General features: G+C 43.7%; 1 protein-coding gene across 1 annotated transcript in view; it reads right to left on the reverse strand.

The window, feature by feature from the left end:
- Positions 1 to 13,755, reverse strand: part of LOC119448916 (MAM and LDL-receptor class A domain-containing protein 1-like) — a 69,911-nt gene that overhangs the window by 31,736 nt on the left and 24,420 nt on the right. The window contains exons 7-10 of the mRNA XM_037712126.2: positions 13,245 to 13,351; positions 10,514 to 10,610; positions 8,133 to 8,291; positions 266 to 411 (exon numbers count right to left, since the gene is read on the reverse strand). Of these exons, the coding sequence (XP_037568054.1) occupies positions 266 to 411; positions 8,133 to 8,291; positions 10,514 to 10,610; positions 13,245 to 13,351 (509 nt within the window). The remainder of the gene's footprint in view (positions 1 to 265; positions 412 to 8,132; positions 8,292 to 10,513; positions 10,611 to 13,244; positions 13,352 to 13,755) is intronic.

A 13,755-nucleotide genomic window follows, 5' to 3' on the forward strand; every position in this document is an offset into this window, starting at 1 on the left:
GCAGCGAAATAAAATGAAAAATGAATTAAGGCCTCCTACGAGGGAGCAGAGTGTACAATTTGTTGAGTATTAGAAATAACAAATAATTTGTGAAGTAAACTGATTCTATTTTTATTTGCGTCACGGCAGCTTGTTTCCACACAGTCCCGATGCAATTGCCGACAAGATAGGCCAGATCCTCTGTACATTTGCTGTAAAAAATCCAGATAAATTCCAAAAAAAGATCTGCTGTTTATTAGGAATTTCCTATGGCCTATTAGCTTACCTTCAGCTCTGCGCTGTCATCTCCACTGATTATATACCAAAACTCGATGCACTGCGTCACTGTGCTGTCCACAGAGAGGATGTCACCTATCAGTTCGGCCTGGTCTCCTTTCTTTCTTTCAAAATTCGAGACGAACAGGTAGGACCCTGGAGAAAAAAAAGACAGATGAGAAGAATTTGTTGTACTGAGGAAAAACTTAAATACGAGTTAAACATGGCACGCACATGGAATAACCATTCACAGCTAGTTTTGATTCGCTTGTTTAGTTAAAAGTACTTTTGTGAAATGTCCGAAATGGTTAGTTTTCGAAAGAGTCACATATAGGTGTAAATGACCCAGGAGTTATCAAAGCCAGGGAGAGTTAGTGACAAGGATAGGAAGTAGCACTATATACCATTACATTTTTCATGCACGGATCATCAGCAATGAACAGGTGTCTATCATAGCTTTTTTCAAAAGCACAGGTACGGTTCGCATACAATTACAATTCTATACTCGGCTCGCATGGGGAGTCGTGCTTTCGTCGCCACCGGTGGGCGCTATTATTATGGCATAATAATAGCGACAAAGGCGAGGGCCTTTGTGAAGCATTGTGAATTGTGAATGCCTTTGGTTTTCCCGAAATCCCCATTGCTGACTGAGGGCGAAAAAGTGCCGGCCTCTATGCGGGCTGAGTAACGTGTTTCAATCGCTATCTCCTTTACATCAGCTAAGAAGAACATTATCTAAGAGACACTTAAACTTAGACTATCTAAGAGACACTTAAACTGGCATTATTGGTTCATTATAAGCCTTGGTAATGAATTTAAAAACGCACTGTTCGTGCGGAGAAAATGCACCAAAACACGATGGAGCTTGACAAGTAAAACTGAAACACGGTGAGAAAGTTGTAACATGTTCATTTTTTATCTGAAGTAGCTGGTGTCATTTCTTATTGGCGCTCGACACCCACCCTTGGCAACGCACTGCGAATCTTTTGAATTACAAGTGTTGATGCGCACGGCCTGAACGCTACAGGACATGCTAAAGGCAAAACAGAGGAGCAATTATCTGGGAAGATCGCAGTAAACCAAATCTAACGCAAAGAACTGTTCCTTTCAAGTATACTGCCCAGAATAGGAAGTAGATGGGAAATAAAAATAAAGTATCAATAAATAAAGCCAATCCCTATTGCAAAACCCAGTATCCAGTGCCCAGTGTCATGCCTGATTATGAGCCCAGTGTCGCGCGCTGGATGCTGGGACGCTGGCAAGGCGCGGCATACTGGGAGGCGCTGGGCGCGGGGTACTGGTGCGAAATGCAGCTCTAGAGCGAGAAATACCTGGTGCCTCGCTACCTTATATATTTTTTCGAATACAGAAAGAAACATAGAACGTTGTAATGGAATAAAAAAAAGAAAGCCAAAAAATTCGCCAGGACTCGAACCTCCGACCTACAGATCCCAATATCTTACCACTATACGCCACGCCGACTCATGATTACCGATTCATATTTTGCCATGTCAACGCGCAGACACAGTTGTAGCTTTGCACAGACGTCTCGCACAGACATGGTAGATGCGATATCGCCTTTAACTAAAACTTACGCCTCTATCAGAACGAAAAAGTTGTTGTCGGCATTGCATAGTATGCCTGGAAGTGCTGCAACACTGATTCGCTTTTGCGATTGGTATATTAACTACGAAAAAAACCCTTAAATGAACCGCCGACCCGGGATGTTGTACGGGCCGTTACTGCCGATTTTGACAGCCGTTTCTTATTCTTCGCGCAAAGGTAATGCAACATTTCCGACATTGGTAATGCAACAGCTCGACAATGCTTTTCAATCGACACGTATGTTTAGTCACATATCTCCGTAAGAAAAGCTGTCGGTTAATGCGGCTGACAGCCTTCAGCGACAGCACATATAGGTATGTTTATAACACGTCATATCGGCGCTCATCGCTTCTTGTACTGACACTGTGCACGCGAAAGAATGGTCTGTTTAAAAACACTGATGGGAAAGGTGAACTACAGAGTGATTTATCCTCGTTAGACTTGTTGATTCCTCAGCCCAGACGGGCTGATAGAGTGTAGACGAACTCGGCGGGTACGGTAGGCCTAACCATCGGTGGAAGCGAACGATCTCGGTGTGGGTACCTGGCGAATGCGAAAATGTTTGTATTTGAGCTTCTGAACCTTTTAACTATTATTTTTAGTACATCAGGGAAAGTGGAAGCGCACGAATCACCGCAGCTTTGTTGTCGGTGCGATAATATCAATCAGCGGCAGACTTTCTGAGGTCCGTTCGAACGCGTCTAAACGGCTGCTCGGTTTCGTGTCGGCTGTACAACACTGCGACAACTCGCAGTCATCTATTGCGTACAAACTACTAGAAAACGAGGCGTTATCTGCGTTTGCGTAATTTCGTTCACGAATACAGCTATCCGCATAGTCAAAAGGGAAATGTACAAAGCGAAAGTGATCTGAAGTGTCGCATATGCATGGGCTAGCTCACGCACCTTTATTCCAAGCTAAACCACCGACTACACGAAACAGACATTTATGATCCCAACTCATAGCGCTATTTAGGACAGGAGTCTGTTTTTTGGACAGGAGATGCCCATAAAATTGTATCAAGCATTTAATATTCAACAGCGCCTATACTCCGGCAGTGCGGCACAAACGAAACCAGCGCAGTCTCCAGTACGAACCAGCGAACTCCAGCGCCAACCAGCGCGTGTACAGCGCACACCAGTGTGTCCCAGCGTCATAGCAGTGAAACCAGCGTCTCGTCCAATGTGACCCAGCACTTCTCCAGCGATCTCACCAGTGTCGCAGTGACTCCCAGTGACTCCCAGCGTGTGCCAGCGTCCCCAGTGCCATCCAGTGTCAAAAAAACGCACTGGTTTCACACTGGAAGGCTCTGGAAGACGCTGGTTTTTGCAATAGGGAAGGTAGCAAAACACGCCCAGATGCACTAAAGTTTGCTATTAGTTTGGACACCACTGATACTACTCTAGGAAGTTGAAAAAGTAGGTCACTAGAAATATCAACCAAGTTGCTAACCATAATTCCTAACAATAAAAATTGACTGTAACATTTTACGCAATAATTACCTATGGGATCAAAAAAAGGCATATCGTCTTTATGTTAGTTACATCTTGTTTTTTAAATCTTTGGTGCCACTAATATAATCGCTAATTGTTTTTCCATAAATAGAAATGAGAGTTTTAGCTCTTGTGTCTCTGATCTGTTTATAATGGGATTAGCTTTCTTAGAGAGAGAGAAGCAAAAGCCGGGAGGTTAACCGAGGTGTCGGCTGGTTGGCCACTCTACGGCCACTCTGGCAGGGAGATGCGACGATGGCCGACGAGCCAAGCCTTGGTCCATGCATTTGTTCAGAAAGGCGACGGTGAAGAGGAGAGGTAGCGGCTGCGCGACCAGCCAAGATGAGATTGTTGTGGTTGTGGCTTAGTGACCTGGTGCAACCCACCATGAGGTATTGGCCAAGCATCGGCCGGGAGTGAGAGCGCGTTCTTCTGCTCATGCCAGCTTCAATGATCTTGTCCGATGTACGGCAATAGACCTGATGATGATGTTAATTGTCATCTCCTTTGCGACCTTGCTCCCTTTTGGAACATATACGGTACTCTAGTATAGCTGCAAGGCACTGGTAGATAAATTATCTAGCGTAATGTATCTTTGGTGGCTGATATGGGGAAAGGAAACGTGCTCATTCTTGTGATACGTTTATTGCGTGAACAAAGATCACCTGTATTCTACCCCTTATCTTTTTAGGCCATTGCGCAAACAAGTACACTTATCTGACGTTGCTGAGCGGTGAAATACAGTGCCTGCAGCATCAGGAAGCGTTTGTACGCTTGACATGGCACAGGCCTCACGCCTTGCGTAAAGGCTGAAGCCACTTCTGGAAGAGACACATGACATTGGCGTGCTTCCTAATCACAAGCGATTGGTGTGGTCATGCGTCTTAACCGCCCGTGGTTACATTGGTTTATTTTCCCGCATTCCGATTATTTATCCGGTCATAGTAAATTATGGCAACAGTGCTCACCGGAGTTTCCACATTTCATTGTCATATGGACGGAAAGAAATGACAGACGAAAACGGTAAAATATTTAAACACGCACTCACCCATGCACAAGCCATGACGAACGTTTTTACCGTCTAAACATGGAGAAACTTTGTACAGTTTGCAGATGGATGTAATATTAGGAAACAAACAAAAAAAAAACAATTGAAAAATACATATTGTATATGGCGCGCGTTGTTTTTATAGTCCACACGCAAATCTAGCGCGCTGAAGTGGTAGCCCTGTGGCTACGGCGTTTCGTTGCTGAACTCAAGGTCGCGGTTGCCGATATCGGCCGCCATGGCCGCGTTTCGGCGGAGGCGAGATGAAAATCATTCATGCACTTCGATTTATGTGTGCGTTAAAAAAAACCCCGGTGGACAAAATTAGCCCGAAGTGCCCACTCAAGCATACCTCATAATCAGATCCCGGTTTTGACATGTAAAACACCAGAACCTAAATGATTCAATATTAACGCGCTGAAAAATTATCGGATGCCACTTGACGGCCTGAAAGTGTTTTCCTTCCGTATCTGAGCACAGTTGAAAGGAGAAGCGATCGGCGGTATGAGTGTTTAAAAAATTTGCGTTTGAAATCCCTTCCTCACAAGAAGTTAAATAGAGCGCAGGCATTGACCCTCAGATTATTGCAAACAGGCTCGTATCCCAGCCCGGCTTTATTACACAAGCTTTATCCCGACACTTATGCCAGTAGTTCTTGCAGGCACTGCAATGACTTCGCTAGCTTAGACCATATGCTCTGGCGTTGCCCCTCGTTACGAGGCACGGAACAAATAAATGAGGACAAGTGGCTCTCCGCTATCAAGAGCCCCGATGCCGGGGCGCAACTATGGGCTGTCCAGAGGGCCCACGATGCGGCGGTCGGGCATGGCCTGACTGTCCCAACGTGGGAGCGGCCCGCTGCGCGCTGAGTCGCGTACCTCAGGACGTTCATTAAAGTTTTCCATCCATCCATCCATCCATTTGAAAAGAGCTCACATTTTTTTAGAGTGCCCCAAGCATTTCTCTTGCGATAGCAATTATATGGACCCTTCAAGCGCATTTCTGCCGTCACCGTCGTCGTCGCCGTGAGGTTCCGTGTAAAGTCCAGCGGCGATAAAACCGTCGCCGAGCCCGGTATTCTGTATGTGCGAGTGAAAGCGTCCGAGAGTGAGCCGGCGATCGCGGCTCAATTCGCGCTCGAAAGAGAGGGAAGCGGGAAGGAAGCGCCCGTCTTCCAGTCGCGCGCTACCCTCCGGAGGAAGCGTAGGAAGGGTGGGGGGTGCATTCTATTCCTGGCTCCTCAAGCGCCTGCGCACCCCCGCCGGGCCTGAAGGCTCCGCAAGGCTCCGGGGGGAGGGTATACCGAAGGGGGAGACCGCGTACTACGCCACGCGCTCCCGCCCGGGTGGCTGCATATTGATAGGCTGTATATTGAAAGCCATCTGGGGGGGAGGCAGAGTCCTGACTCCCTGCGCTGTGTTTTCGCAGGTTCGCTTTGACGAGAGCGGCAGCCGAAGGTCAATTCGCGTGCTGCTGATGCCCCGCTTACTTACTCCAGCGTTTTCACAGAAAGGCTCCGCGGTTATCGAGTGAGAAACATTCATGTTTGCTTGTGCGCGCGTGACATCATGCTTGTTAATTTAGTTAGTATGCCTATGTTTGCAAGTCCATACGCCCGATAAAACTACTATCCTTAATTCTTTAAGCTGTCCACTAATTTGCTATCGCAATCCATGTCGAAACTGTGACATTTTTTAAATGTCCTATTATGTTTACTACCAACCAACTGTAAAAAAATAAAAACAAGGGAACAAATGAGCATGCTCGCAACAATGAAACTAAACTTTCCGACTGCGTATGTTTGTAGCAAAAGCAGATTTTTAAATTGTGATAACCACATCTGTTAGATTGCCCACATGTTATCAATTGTATCAATGGAGTGTCCACAGTATATCAATTCGCACACATTACCTATTTTTGAGAGGGAGTATAGCCACTTTGATTAGAACGATGTGTTCTGTGCGGATGATTTAAATGAAGCGTATTATGGATTCATGGTAAAGTTGCTACCAATCGTTTCTTTATAAAACATTCAAATCACCTAAACGATCTCTCAAACCCTGGAATAATGGCGAACTTTTTGGTCTTAACAAAAAGCAGGGAAAGTTCTACAAGGAGATCCTTGCAACCGAGTCCCCGGAAGTTACAAGAAATTTGAAACCGTTCAGGAAGCAAGTCACAAAAGAACTCCGTACTGAAAAAGACAATTACCCTTATAACACTTTCAGTTCAATGCAGGGACGCTCACACGATATATGAAATCTTCTTCCATGCCAGCCATACCAATTAGGCGCAACCAAGTTTTGTTACAGAGAACAGACGTAGCTATGACACTATTTAATGAGTACTTTCTCTGCCTAACGCCTCAAAATGCAGACGTCTGCAGTTTAAACTACCTTCAGCCCGCTAATGGCAATACAGTTTTTTTGCATCATGTTTCCTCTAATGAAGTGATCACGATACTTATGTTATTAAGCAATATCGATGCTTCCAACGCATTGGGAATCCAAAATAAGGCAATGAAATATGTTGTGGACATAACTGCTGCTTGCTTGATGGATATTTTTATTGCATCAATCTCAACTGATCTTTTTCCTCGCAGTATGCAGTGTACGAAAATGATGGTCATGTGCAGAAAGGGGGGGGGGGGAGGGGACCAATAAATTTTCGAACTACCGTCCGATTTCTACACTCCATGCCCTCTCAAAAAGATGATAAAGAAGTAACTTTAGAGCGCCTCACCAGGCGTAATATGCAGGCGTAATAATGTACCATTATTACGCCTGCTCAATTTGGTTTCCAGAAGCATACTTCGACAGCGTTAGCAGTGCTAGCAAAAAAAGAATTTATTGTAGAGAACTTTGAAAAAAAGTGATTATTTTGTCTTAGGTGTTTTTATAAATTTTACAAAAGCAGTTGAACTTGTTTCCCATAGCATCCTTATACAACAATTGCATCACTACGGCACCCGCGGTAGGGCTCTATCATTGGTACCATCGTACTTGCAGAATAGGGCACAGTATGTTGATATATGTGGTCACTTCTGAACCACTAGGCCTGTTGTTTCAGGAGTTCCGCAAGGAAGTACTCTTGCACCGTTTCTTTTTTTATTTATAATGATGCACTAAACAGTGATAAATCAGCGAAATCGATTGTCTTTTCAGCAGTCTTTTCTTTTCAGGAGAAAGAGTGCACAGTTTAGCAAATCAAGCAAATGGGGCACTGAAATCGCTCGATAAATGTGCCTCGAAAACGAATTTCGTGCTCAAGCCTCTAAGATTAAAGCCGTCATTTTCCGTCCACGTAATAAGGCCTTCCAACTTTCACCTAATGGTACCACAGTAGAAATTGTTCCGTCTTGTAATTGTAATTCTAAAAATTGTAATTGTTAGCTGGTCACTGACGATAGTTTGAATACTCTATACACACTCAAACTCAACCTGCCATTCATATTTTCAACAAATCATCTTTTTTTTTCGATTTTCCTCCTCATCATAATCAACCTATCTATGTTATCCACACAAGCACTGCAATTTGACCAGTATGGACCAACACAAGGCTGTTCGGATGACATCTATTTTATAATAACTGAGGCTCTTTATACCTCCTGCATTATACCTTTATTACCTAAAGGACTAAGGTTATCTTTTACTTCTTTATCGGCAGTTATTTCATCTGTATTATGTAAACATTCGCGCGTTCCAAAGATGTCATACGCGTGGCAGACTCACCTGTGCCGTTCCCGAAAGTATGGTCGTGAGGAGGCCTCGGCAGTGCAGTTTTTAGGTGTTCTCCACCAATCAGCCAGGAGACCACGTTGGGATCCGGTAAATACCGGTTCTGCCAGGAACACCACCCATCCTCGAAGTTGCAGTGGTGGTCGAAAAAATCTGAATGTAATAGCAACAAGTGCAGCAAGTTCTTAAAGCGACAGCCGTAAAGGTGCGCATCGTAGATCTCCAGATGGGATACACTGAGCAGTTATGCTGTTGTTGTTGTCTCGAAAAATCATGATGCCTGTTAAGATTGTAATGGTCCATTCGTTTTTTTTTCTTGTTTTGCATTCCATTCTCTTCTTATGCACAATATTTATCCAAAGCACCAATGAACTCCTTTTATTTGACAATTTGTATGATCCATAATTTATTTAGCTCCAGATGCCACGTCCAATCAAGAAATGAATACACAAATAAATATGACAGTTGAACCGAAGGACGTCGCATCGAAGGCGACCGCAAGGATTTGCGTTGCGCTAGGGTGCCATGGTGGCGCTACGCAGCACGCGATGCAACTGCTTCTGCACAACAGAATAAATGCTCTGAGATTTATGAGGCGGCTCTGCGCGCTCGAAAGATGACGATCGCTGCTAGCGGCGTTTCATACATGCACCTCAGTAGTGCACGAAATGTTGGACCAAAGCAAAACAGTCGGCATTTGTAACCCCATGTTTCCCGTCCATTCCACTCAGACGACCGTACGCACCGTGCGGTAGTTTGCGCGAAGCTGCTAAGCGGCAACGCTAAAGGCCAAACCACATGTACGCTTGCCGGCGTCTGACAGCACGCGCCAACGCGCGTCGCGTTTGCCGGGCCTCGTGAGGAATGTCGGTTTGAACCTACAAGACGCGCGCCAGCGCGCGCCCACTTAGCTCACTGTTTTCTCCTTGGTAGACATAGTTTCCTATCACTTCGACGCGTAACTCGCTTCGACATGTACATTGCTTCGACATGGACGATATGCCCCGCACAATCTGCGCATGCGTAGGCGCGCCGGCAAGTGTGCGCGTAGTTAGGCCTTAATGCCAACAACGCTCATGCCAGCAGCGGATGCCAGAATGCTCCGGCGCGGTCGTGGTCCAACAGAATTGATTGAGCGGAGCGTGAGGGTGCGTTCACTTGGCTTGTTCGATTTTGCAGCCAAATGCATGGCGTGTCTTTCGCGTCTCGGCAGACCTGATCCTCTAGGTGCGAAGCATAAATGACCCGTCGCTGCCGTGACAGAACGAGAATGCCGATAGCGACGGCGGCTGCATGAATGCGCCTTGTGCGTCTGTAAATTGATATCGCTATAAAAGGTAAACTTTAGTGTGACAATAAGTATTTTCATTATTACATTCGGTTCCTTCCTGAATGCTTTATCACTAGCCAATGAACCAAGTTCTTCATGGGGACAAAACGTAATTTTCTATATTTTACGATAAAATTTCTTTATGCGCTTTTCATGAGATAAATCGGAAGCGTACATTTCACGTGTGTTTACATAAGCTTGATTTATGACCAACAAAGAAGTCCCGGCCAGAGCATAAATGTCCAGTAATACTCCACTGCAATGTGCGGTGTAACGAAAACGTAGTTTTAATGAAGCAGGTTATGCCATGCGACGGTGAGCGCAGAGCTTTTTGTTGAATCACTGATACTCAGGGTTCACTCCATCACAGTAGTAATCTTCATCCTGAAGTTTGTAGGTGGCAGTCTTGTGGTGCTGAAACACTTTCTAGAATGACAATGAACCGATTGGTCAGCGGAATATACCTCTTACGCGTTCATGGCATTAAGCTACTTGAACTACTATATATGTGTTTATCGAATCTGAGCGATTGTAGTGGGCATTCTAGATTAATTTGAATGTCAGGAACTGCTTATCCGGCACCAAAATCTCAGTGCACGTGTTTTCTACATGGAGGCTCCATCACACATGTACAAATGTACTAATTGCTCGGTGTGTTACTGCTGCTGATCATAAGTACTTTGTCATTGACTATACACAGGAGGTCCCATTTTAGTCTGTGACTGTGGGCCTTCCTTCTGCATTGAATAATCGGTCTCGAAAGCATGTAATAATATTGAAATTTGATTCTGGTCGTCTGGTGCTGATCACAATGCATCACCAATAACATGTGCAGCCGCGTACTGAGCTACAGTACGTAGTTACGAGTAATGCCACTTTACCGGGTGAAGAATAGGTGTATTTCATCAATGGTTAATGTTAGTATTCTTTGACTTTTTGCTTTATTTCAGCCTCATTGACAGGAACACTGTTCCGATTAAGCCCGTTAATGAGTCAACTTAACAAATCCAAAGATAAATGGAGCAATGAATGCACTTGTACTCACTTCGCCTTCCCGTGCACTTGTACAGGCGGATGGCGTCAATGGCACAGTATGGCTTGGGGAGGAACTTTTCTGGTATCAGAGAGCAGCTAAATTGAATCTGCAAAGCATGTGTCACCGGATATTGAACAAAGTTTTCAAGATCCTTGCCATGCAGGTGCAGAAAGACCAAACACGAACACTCCTAGCCACAAGTATTGCTGCTAGGCTAGTTAGTTCATGGTTATGGAGTAAATTTAAAGGATCACAAAAAAGGACATGGACAAGGCTGAACACCACCAGCGCTCCTGTGTTGTTCAGCGTTGCCCGTGTCCTTTTTTTCGCACTCTTTTGATTTTACCGTATACTGCTAGCTATCGTTAGTATATTCTGCATTTACGAGGACTGAGATTCACTGCAGGTGAAAGCAACTTTTACTCGCAATTTCAACTCCGTTTGAAAGATACTCGAACACAACCTTTCATGAAGCTTAATCTGGCCTAGCCTGCTCGGAAGAACTTGTTACCTGCACATCCGATTTCATTGTCCTGGCACTGTTCTCAGATGCTCAAGGTGTTTGCGTGCAGCAGACCACTTCAGTTTTCTAGTTGCTACGCCGGCTATAATGTGGATATAATTCGCTGGATGCTCCTTGTTGATTTTGAAGCATCGTTAAATATTTCTTGCCATTCGGCATCATACGTGCATAGTTCTTTTATTTATTTATTTATTTATTTATTTATTTATTTATTTATTTATTTATTTATTTATTTAAAAGTATCGTACACAGTCAAACTGGGGCGTAGAGAAGGCGGGCGATGCATGAAAGGTATACATAGCAATCATAAGTGAGAACAGCTAATACAAATAACGTACATATTGTAATTATAGCATTATGAATAGACGTAAAAGTGAAGAATTATCATAAACACCAAAATGCATTAGTAAAAGTGCAGTTACCATCATTATAGTGAGCATACAATCTATATACCATAACACTACAAGCAAGCCATCTTTAAGACCCACATATACACACAAGAACATCATCAGGCACAAAGTACCCAACGACATCAATAAGAGAGTAAGCTGTCTGAAACTCTGGCAAACAACCAGAGAAAAAAAAAGAACAGCAAATAAATTAACACGTATGTCAGTGAAAAGTAAAACGTGACTCTGCGCTATATGAAAGTTACCTTAGAACTATCTGAAAAGAAAAAAAAATGTTACGAGGCAATTAATTTTTAATTGTAAAATAATTGTTATTTCGATCACGAAATTTAGAGGCATTATGCTCAGACACGATGCAGTCTGGAAGGCCATTTCATAATAGGATAGCTCGGGGTACGGTCGAAGAGTTGAAAGCATCAGTATTTCCCTAAATACGCACTAAGCTGATGTAACTGTGTAATCCGCATGGCGGCCGACGGAAGGCTTACGATGTATAGATGACGGCCTACTACTGCGATCAAATTTGTGAAATAGTGATAACAAGTCAGTATCACAAAAGACGGTTAATGGTTGAAGAAAAAAAACTGTTTAACTTGCGTTATGCTTGATTGAAAGCAGTTACTCGAAAAAACATTGAGTGTCCCTGTTTTGCTGTTTTGAATAGCCTCTAGCATACCGGTTAAATAATCGTAATGATGACACCAGATGACTCCAGCAAATTCAAGTTGAAGACAAACTTGTTTGCGTATGCTGAAAGAATATTTACGCAGGTTACGGCGTACGTAGCCTAATGTCATGAAAACATTAACGCAGATAGCGATTATATGTAAGGAGCAAGAAAGAGTCGAGCTTAGGTTATGTTATGAGAGGTTAGGTTATGTTCAGTTTGGTATGACGCCCTTCCATTTTTGTAACATATACGTATGAAAGAGCACAATTAAATGTAAGCCGCACAATTTTTGTGCATGAGGCGAAATAAGGGATTAATTTAATAATCGGAGAAAGTGAAAGTAATTTCCAGGCTTAAGAAGGTACGGCGCTGATCTCATTACATCGGACGAAGGCTGCTTACTAAGAAACGACTTGTGCGCAATTACTCGTCAGCTTAAATTATATGCTAACGCAATAAACGTATGTATGTTTTGATTACAGTCGAACTTATTCAAGCTTCTTGCTGGCAGCACAGCTTAAAGGGTGTGGTTACTGCGAAATACCTTGAAATCACCGCGTTGCTTGAGAATGAAGCCTATAAACAAAAAAAATGTGCTGAACAAATAATATCTTGCAGACTAGCTCAACACTGAGCTTAATGCCTGCCCAACCTTTCCTGAAATCAGGTTTTCTCGCAAAGGTTACGCCAACATAATTTTGACGCCGTTAGCACACAACGTGCGAAAATATTTCAAATATTGACATACTTCTGCAAAAGCTGTTTGCCATTTTTGCCAATGCCTTTTAAAAATCTATTTTACCACTACAATTATTTAGTAGTAGAAATTTAGTACTTCGACATGTCTTCACACGGCACGCCATGCCGCGCTACGACTCTTTACTGGTGGAAAAATAAGCATGAAAATTGCTACACGGGTTGCTCAGGTATCCGTGTTGCTGAGGTAACCACGAAGAAATATTGTTACGGCCGCAATGTTATTTGACCACTCAAACTAGTAAGTGCAACATACGCCCCTGCTTCAGGGCCAAGCCGCCGCACTATAAAGGCCACATTTCTGCTCGCTTTACCTGTGAGTGGCTCGGTGAGCCGGCAAAACGGCATTCAGCGTGTCATCAGCGTGCCGCGCCATCTCACCTTAAAGTCACTTTCCTGCTTGAAAGCCACGTCCACTGTGGTCCACTCTCCCCTTATCAAACGCTTGGAAGTACGGGACCAGAGAAGTTCAGTCGTTTGGGAGCTTCCTGGGAAAGAAATACTGTAAATTTAATCGTTGTCATATCTTTGTGCTATACGCATGCTGGCTCAGTATAAGAAATATTGATGAATTATAATAGACATAAAATGCAAGCGCATGAAATTGAAATAATATCTACATTGAACAGAAGTAGTTTAAATTAGCACATTGTGGAGCCGAGAAAACGCAAGTGTTGTGAAGTACAGTTTTGAAATTAGGCAACTCAAATAATTATATAAGGTTAACACGGGTATCCGCTGGAAATTCTAGATTGCGCGTAATCAACAGCCGTCGTAATCGAGGAAGATATATCTCTGTAGCCGACGTTTACACGACGGTTTCGACAACGCATATAGTTATCAATCGAGCTTTTCGAATTCATCAAGACTAAAACTTTCATGAAGCGCATGG

This window comes from Dermacentor silvarum, chromosome 4 (genome assembly GCF_013339745.2).
Source record: "Dermacentor silvarum isolate Dsil-2018 chromosome 4, BIME_Dsil_1.4, whole genome shotgun sequence".
Classification (NCBI taxonomy): domain Eukaryota; kingdom Metazoa; phylum Arthropoda; class Arachnida; order Ixodida; family Ixodidae; genus Dermacentor; species Dermacentor silvarum.